Source organism: Carassius gibelio, chromosome A12 (assembly GCF_023724105.1).
Source record: "Carassius gibelio isolate Cgi1373 ecotype wild population from Czech Republic chromosome A12, carGib1.2-hapl.c, whole genome shotgun sequence".
NCBI lineage: Eukaryota > Metazoa > Chordata > Actinopteri > Cypriniformes > Cyprinidae > Carassius > Carassius gibelio.
Window position 1 is genome coordinate 19,972,131 of NC_068382.1, and position 8,440 is coordinate 19,980,570.

Genomic DNA, 8,440 nt, shown 5'->3' on the forward strand with positions numbered 1-8,440 from the left:
AGATGAGTTCAATTAATAATAATAATTTTACTTGAAGAAAATAGTTTGCAATTTCATCAGCAGAAGTCAGCTTCAACACTCTCGAAGGAGTTCGCAGGCCGCCCCCAGTACAATACAAAATCAACCACAGTTATACCCTGACAGAGGATACTAATTGCGTCAATACATGAGTCAACAAAATTCTGATTGGTTCCAAAACCTAGATAAAACTCTCCAAAGACGTATATCTGATACGCTGGACACTGGCAGTTGATCGTTTGTCCTGGGACTGTCTGAGCTTCTCCCTGTACAGACAGATACTAACACACGTACACAGAGAACTTATCTAAAATTCAAGGCTTTCTAGCACTGGCGAGTGTCTTATCATTACGGTTGGATACACACACATAATATGTGGACATTAATCTTGAGGAAAAGAAATACAGCACACATAAGGTTACACATTTCACTCTTGCTATAACTTGATTAATAGTCAAACAAGAAATCATGTAATAAAATAATTAATATCAGTATGAAGGATATGGCAAATCGGCATCCACTCCTTCAGTCCCCCGTTTTAGATCAATGTGGGGTCTAATACCCCACATCTGGTCTAATAAATGAGGTCAGGTGTAGTTGTGATGCATGCTAAGAATGCAGGCTGTTGGTCAACTTAAGCAGGTGCATACTTAAAATCTCTGGTACTGGCTGACATTTCTAGTAATAAACACATTATTTTGTACAAAATACTTCCCATAATCATTCTTCTACTTACTTAATCCCACAATATCGCCACTTGCACTAGTCTTTCTTCACATAATGTCTATTCCAGTGAATTATTCTGTGTGTCCCTCTACCTGGAAAAGTGTCCTCCATCCATATATACTTTCATCAACATCTCTTTGTAAATACCTCTCTTCCTACTACAGCTACTTCACACTTACCCTCTAAAACAAAACATTTATCTAACAGCCTTAAGACTAAATTTGCATATTCATTAACCAGATTTAACAAATCATTAAAGAAAACCGCATACACTATAACCAATTCATTTTTTTTTTTAAACCCTTAAGAAGGATATTTGCCTTATTTGTTTTCTTTTAGCATGTTTTATACAACTATGATGAATTTTAGTTAATTTGGTCATATCTTAAAATAAACTCATTACAATAAACGTATATATATTATTCTCTGGAAGCTGGGCTAAATTAATAACCACTGTTATTGCATTCCTGACATATGTCAGACCCTCAGTCACCTCACAGATACCAAATACAGACATTACTTATAACCTAAATCCCAGTAAAGATACCCTTATTTCATGAAAATCTATAATTTTCCCCATCAATGGTACAATTATAGAGATTGATTATCTATTTTACCCTTTCATTCCAAACTTGGTGTTAAAAACACAAAATTGAACAAACCAAAAATAAGTAAGATCAATATTGAGCCATCTTAAAAAAAATAAAAATAATCATAATCATAATTTCCTTGAAAACCTAGAGCAGTTCCTAGTTTATTACTTAATAGCCCTTTTATTAAGTTTTAGTTTCACCACGAATCCATTTGCAGTCATCATAGTTCACATGCTGTTTAAACATACATGAACCATTAACCTTGTCATTGTTAACACATTTGGTTAAAATTACATTTTTAAGTGTCTAACTTTTAAAATACAACTAACCTATCCACTTATTGTCATGCATGTATTTATTTTATACTATGACATTACTGTTAACCATACTCATTGCCTTATTATTACCTTTTTTTTTTAAAATGCAAATCTTGTCAATTTTCATACCATATTACTGTACTCAGACTATATTAATGACACATTCAAAAGCAAATCCTCAATATTAATACCTCGTATTAAGTCAATTTAGTTCTCACTGTTTTGTCAGTGATAAATGCTTACACATCAGCTACGTGATCAATGTCTTTAAAACCCTCGTTCATGTTTGTCAATTGGTAGTGATATTTATTTACTCATAAATTATTATAAACTAAAAAAAAAAGCACACAGATTTCCCAATACTATTACTAAATGAACAATACTATTACTTAGTTCTAAACGCCCAAATATTTATTAAAGAGACATCCTCAGTTTCTGTAAATCTGTATTGAAACAGTATACATTATCAAAAAGCCCTGTCAGTGTTCACAATATTAATTTGATTTGACCTGACAGGTGTTCATAAGCAGCTCCATAGAGCATATTACAATTGTTTTGTTCAAACTAAATTTATTATTATTATTTTTTTTTTGCTGTGCTATTTCAATTAATTCAAACCTCTTGTTATGGATTTGCTCCATTAAGGGGCTATCCACACGTTTTTGTTCAACTTATCTCTGTTCTACATAAACCACTACATAAAGCTTTTGCACTATATAACACAAGCAGGATTCACTCCTTTGTTTTCCCACCAGGCTTCTTTATGTGAGGGTGCTCTCTGGATAATTTGGTTAGTGACGTAGCCAATCTGTCACTGTTTTTCTGCCGTCTAAAATATTTACCTTTACCATTCAAACAACAAAGTGTTAACTTGTTAAAATTTAGACCCTCATTTAAATTTAGGCATGGATTTTAAACCCATTTTGGACGGCAAACTTAAATTTCACAAATCCAATCATATAAACACTCTAACATATTAATCCAGAGAGTGATTTAAATCAGCATTATAAAAGACAAAACAAGTCATTATTACCAGTAGCAGACAGAGCTGGATAACCAATCCACTTAAAGCTCGTCCCATGTTCGGCATTGTCTTTTCATTAGTTTCACTCAGAATTATCGACTTCTGTAAAGTAATTTCACTCAACACATCTGTAATGATAAAACACTCATTCCAGAGGTTAGTAACTCAATTGAAACAAAACAGGAACAGAATTGTCCCCCAAAAATTTATAGTAGCCATCCTTGTGCATGCACATACTTAACACATTAATATTTTAACAGCTCATATTTAAGGTTTTCCTTTTGGTATTAAATCGGAAGGATTTAAACTTAAACATTGTCTGTGCATTTTACCTAGTTTGAACCTAGTCTCTTATCTAATCTCAAAGTTTGCCTGTTCATTAATGATTTTTATTTTGAGAAAAATCAGCTTGGTTGTTTTGGTCTTCAAATTATTGCTCTGTTTTGGTTACTCTTTCTTAGCAGGCCAATAATAGAAGAAGAGCACTATCCCTGCCTCCACTCAAGCACTCTCTCTCTCTCTCTCTCTTACTGTGCAAAATATTATTTATTCATTTATTTTGACAATTTTTGCCAAACTTTAACTTAGACTATAATATAAAATTCATTACAACATATAACCCTAAATTATTCAAATAAGTTAAAAATGTCAAAGTTTCTAGATCTAAAATCTCAGTTTAAACTGTTTAAAATACATAATGCTAGGAACATTTCTTTAAAATTATTTTTACCTTACATGCTTAATTCCCTTAACCTTTGTTATCTAAACCATCTCTTGATTAAGCAGAAGCAGTCTTCATTTTTAGCCACCACCATATCTTGTTATCATCTTGTGTCATGCCTAATGACCTGCATGAGTAAAGACTATGATATAGACATATTAGTTCAATATCATTTTAGCCTCATAAGAAATTTTTGTCTCAAAATAATGGCTGTCATCACATGGTCTCAGATGGTTCTTGAAAGCCCATTGCCATTAACTTTTTATAAATAAGCTCCTTGTCCTCAGGGTGTGATCCACTGGCATAGTTGCATCAAGTTGTGGACGCTTGTCACAACAATCAATTAAGGAATGCGGTTGCTGGTGATCAGGTCTGGAGGAGCTCACATTTTTAGGCAGATTGCTGTACTTCATACAGTTCCCCTCTTAATGATGCTCTAGGCCTATCAAGCATCCGCTCAACTCCACTACCATCTCACATATAACACCTCCCTTCAGGGCAGGTGCCCAGTGGCGGTGACCCCCTGCCTTAGGTTGTCCCCTATTGGCCAGAAGAGGATCTTACCCGTCATTGAGAAATCACCTCATGCACACTGGTAACCACTCTTTCCCGTTGCAACATCCTCGACAGTCTTCTTCCAGAATCCAGTATTTCCTGCAGCTTAGGAAAGGTGCACTCAAGAACCATGAGAGCCATTGACAGCACCTACTAGTGTTAAAACATTGAAAAAGGTTAATCAAACTAATATTTAATCGCTAAACTCAATTGGATACCTCCAAACTATCATGCTGAGATTACTCAGTGAATTCATTTTTCACACCCGTCCATTCATTGTAATTTTCTGTTGCTTCTGTAGCTGCAGCCATCAGGCCCTGTATGATGGTGGAGACTAAAAATAAGACAGATAAGTTACTGGTCATAGAACAAATAGCAATACAACTGTTTAACTATTCAAAATTATTACATCTATAGCTCAGGGTCTGTATTATGATTTTAAAGACCTCATGTCTCTTCAACAATTGCTCCTAAATTGTTATTCAGTATTTTTATAATCTCTTATTTCTTACATGCATTGGGCAGTTGAACATTTAACTACCAATTGCCCTCTTAATGCATTAAATCTGAACTCTTTTTAGCATGTCCTTTAGCATCTCTGCCTATGATTTGACTGAAACACTGTGCTGTACTATAAATATCTTATCACTTAAACACAGGCTCAGATAACGGCATTTTAGCTTACTTTGAATGAGAGAGAGAGAACTCAGAGGGATTCAGGACTCGTAACAATGCATTTTCATTCATTTTTAACATAATTTCATCGTACTATCATTTTACTCTAGCCCAGTTTAAAACTTGTCAGAAATTATATGCATTTTAAAAATAAACATCTTTATATTTGTATTTTTACATTATTTTCGCAACTCAAATGTTTCTCAAAGTTCTTTGCAGTCATTGTCATTACTTTTACATCAACTTGTATTTATCCATTCACTTAATTATGCCCATGGCTTCTGAATTTCAACATTGGTTTTAAATCTGTCAGAGGTTATCTGACCCAGGTATATTACTTTGGGTCTTGCTAGCATGCTGTCTTCAAAGTTACTTTGAAAACCCCCGTTTATGTTACTTGTTTACAACTTTATCATCTCATAAACAAAAAATAATTTTCTTTTCTCTTCTTTTTTCTTTTTTTATGATGCTGCGTGACTACAATTTTGCAATCCAACAATAAAATTACTCTTTTGGCCAAACATTAGTAAATATAGGAATTACATATTTTTTTTTTTTTACTCAGAACATGTCTCTGGTACTTTCAAAGCTTAAGCCAGAGTCATGGTGGGGGCCAGCATGAGATAAAACAACGGCTTCATTGTAGTCAAAGTAATTTTATCTTTTTTAACAAAACATAAGCTTCTAAGTTTTTCCAAAATGCCACTGCCAATTTGTGTGCCTACAGTTTTTTTTTTTTTCACTAACCCAGAATTCTGTTCAGTATTCCTTGTCAGGACTTTCAACAATTATATAGGAACTGGAACAGGTCTTATGATATCATTCTTTGTCATTTAAACCTTCTATGCACAGAGAATCAGATTAAATCATCACTCAGTTACTTCTGGGATTATTTTTAACAAATCGGCACATACATTTATAAATGTTTATTTCTCAGGTTCTTTCTAAGTTTAAAGCCAATCAAGTTTTTGTTTTAACATTACAATCAGAATTAAAGCTCAGACTGATCATTCTTTAAATGAATTCAGAGAATATATATATATTTTTAAAGTCAGAGCTTCAGAGCCAAACTGTTTACAGCATTTGCTCTCTTCTGTTTCATTATTTCTATCAGGGCTGACCAGGTTACCTAATTTGTCAGTCATATTTCTATCATAAACCAAAAACATATTGAGGCGGCGATCTTACCAACAGCACTTGACTTCTGCGTGATGAAATTGCAAAGTATATTCCAGAATTTCCATATACTGGTCCAATCCAATCAGGGTCATGAAAACTACATTTTAGCTCTTTTGGGGTTGTTCCTGAGGCATCCCAGATCAATCAATACTTTCCCTTTGCATATATCCCTATATTTTTATAGGTGCACATATGAATTATCACTATTTATTTTTAAACACAAATTTTGGATACTCTTTTCCCTAACCACTGACCTGGCCTATTTCTAAGCTCGGGGCGCCCCTGTCTGTAATGGTGGGTGATCGAGAGTTGGAAGAGCGAGATACGACTAGAACCCCCGTCTAGCGTCTTACATTCTTCTCGGGATTTCCCATACCCCTACTTTGGCTTCCCTGGCCGTAAATGCACTGCCCTTTATGGCCTCTCGTGCTTTTCGGCTTTCTGTGCTTGACCCAGCACTGCCTATTTACGGCTCTATGTGTCCCTTGTCCCTCGGTGCTTGACCCAGCACTGCCCTTTACGGGTTCACATGCCTGTTAAGAATGCGTTTTTGTCCCCCCCTGGACTGTGCACACCTAGAAAATTTTTACGTCTCTCTCTAAGACCTATAGGTGTGCACCTGTTCCCTCTGTAACTGTACACATCTCTAAATATCTTATATCAAGACCTACCGATGTGTACTTGTACCCTTTATACTCACAAGGTTACTTATTTACAGGTATATTGTGACACCAATTTACCTTACTCCACCCTGGAGCTGGTGTCTACCCCCTCACGTCTGAGTGAGTCTATCGTTCCTCCTTCTCTCGACCCCCTCCACTTACAGACAGTCCCTAACCAATAATATTAAATCTAAAATCTTTCCTACCTTGGTTTGATGATTGATCAGGGATGTCAACAAAGAACTATTGCCCGCCGATCCTCCACCATTAACTGTAGGGGAATTTACAGTTAAAACCCAAGGACCAGATATGTTGCAATGAAGACCAGGACTCAGAGATGAGTTCAATTAATAATAATAATTTTACTTGAAGAAAATAGTTTGCAATTTCATCAGCAGAAGTCAGCTTCAACACTCTCGAAGGAGTTCGCAGGCCGCCCCCAGTACAATACAAAATCAACCACAGTTATACCCTGACAGAGGATACTAATTGCGTCAATACATGAGTCAACAAAATTCTGATTGGTTCCAAAACCTAGATAAAACTCTCCAAAGACGTATATCTGATACGCTGGACACTGGCAGTTGATCGTTTGTCCTGGGACTGTCTGAGCTTCTCCCTGTACAGACAGATACTAACACACGTACACAGAGAACTTATCTAAAATTCAAGGCTTTCTAGCACTGGCGAGTGTCTTATCATTACGGTTGGATACACACACATAATATGTGGACATTAATCTTGAGGAAAAGAAATACAGCACACATAAGGTTACACATTTCACTCTTGCTATAACTTGATTAATAGTCAAACAAGAAATCATGTAATAAAATAATTAATATCAGTATGAAGGATATGGCAAATCGGCATCCACTCCTTCAAACATTTTACAGAAGCCATGGTAGAGTCTTTTTATTAAGCTCATTTTAAAATAAATACTATAGAAGAAAGAAGTAGGTATATAAATTTTAACAGGTGGCGTGACATACACATTTCATCACAGGTAACATTTTAAAAAGAACATACATAGTTCCATGACATACAAAGGAAAGAAAAGAAGAACACTAAGAATCAGACCAAAATCAGACCATAGCAAAATGAAACTCTTTACTCCTCCCCCATCGCAGTTTGGATGATCTGGGCTCTCTTGATCTTCACCGCCTCTTCAAATTTATCAATCGCCTGGTTACACCTTTTTTTCTGAAAGATTTCAAAAAACATTATTTCATTCTTACTCTTAACATGGACTAAATCAAGATCATATACTAATGTTCAGGTATGGAAACTTGGAAGATGCAGTTCTGTTGTAAAAACATTCCAAATAAGATGAAGTTTGTCACAAAGAAAACATAAATCAAATACAACTATCTAGATCAGTGGTTCCCAACCTTTTTCAACTCGCGGCCCACACAACCAAACACATATGTTTGCGCGGCCCACTTCAAAAAAAATAACTGACCCCGCTATTGTTGGGTTAATAACTTAGTACTCAGAAGCTAGATTTTAAACTATATTTATTGAATAAACTAGGGCTGTGCGATATGGACAAATATGGACGATTTTTTTGATCAATTTTGCAATTGTGCTTTTACAGTCATAAATGCATTCAGGATTAATTTGAAACATATTTCCAAAAGAAAACCAATCAGAGCTTTATCAAAAAGTTGTAACATCTCTAGAACAGACAGAAGTCAAAATTATCACTATATTGAAGATGTAAAAAAATGTATAGACTTGTGACAAAAAAAATAAAATAAAAAAAAAATCCTGTATACAGGGACTTTTTTGCCATGCATTGTTCATAGAGCTCATTAATTGTAGCGGTGCCTCAGGTGTTTGCAGTGTGTATACAGTATGTGTATGCGATCAGCAGTGAGAGCGCATAAATAACGCGAAAGCACATTAAAATAATGCACGAGTGCGAATCTCTCTGTTCGCAGCAGATTTCCTTTGCTCTGTCACAAAACCGG

At 35.2% G+C, this 8,440-nt stretch overlaps 1 protein-coding gene across 3 annotated transcripts in view; it reads right to left on the reverse strand.

The window, feature by feature from the left end:
* Window positions 1-3: 3 nt before the first annotated feature.
* Window positions 4-8,440, reverse strand: part of LOC128025426 (baculoviral IAP repeat-containing protein 5.2) — an 11,499-nt gene continuing 3,062 nt past the window's right edge. The window contains exons 4-5 of one of the 3 annotated variants that reach the window (XR_008186154.1): window positions 6,837-7,670; window positions 4-6,741 (exon numbers count right to left, since the gene is read on the reverse strand). Coding sequence is in view for 1 of the 3 variants with exons in the window: in XM_052611782.1 (XP_052467742.1) it covers window positions 7,578-7,670 (93 nt within the window). In the remaining 2 variants the exon portion in view is untranslated. Of the gene's footprint in view, window positions 7,671-8,440 lie in introns of all 3 variants that reach the window. The other 2 variants (XR_008186153.1, XM_052611782.1) reach the window with 2 other exon arrangements.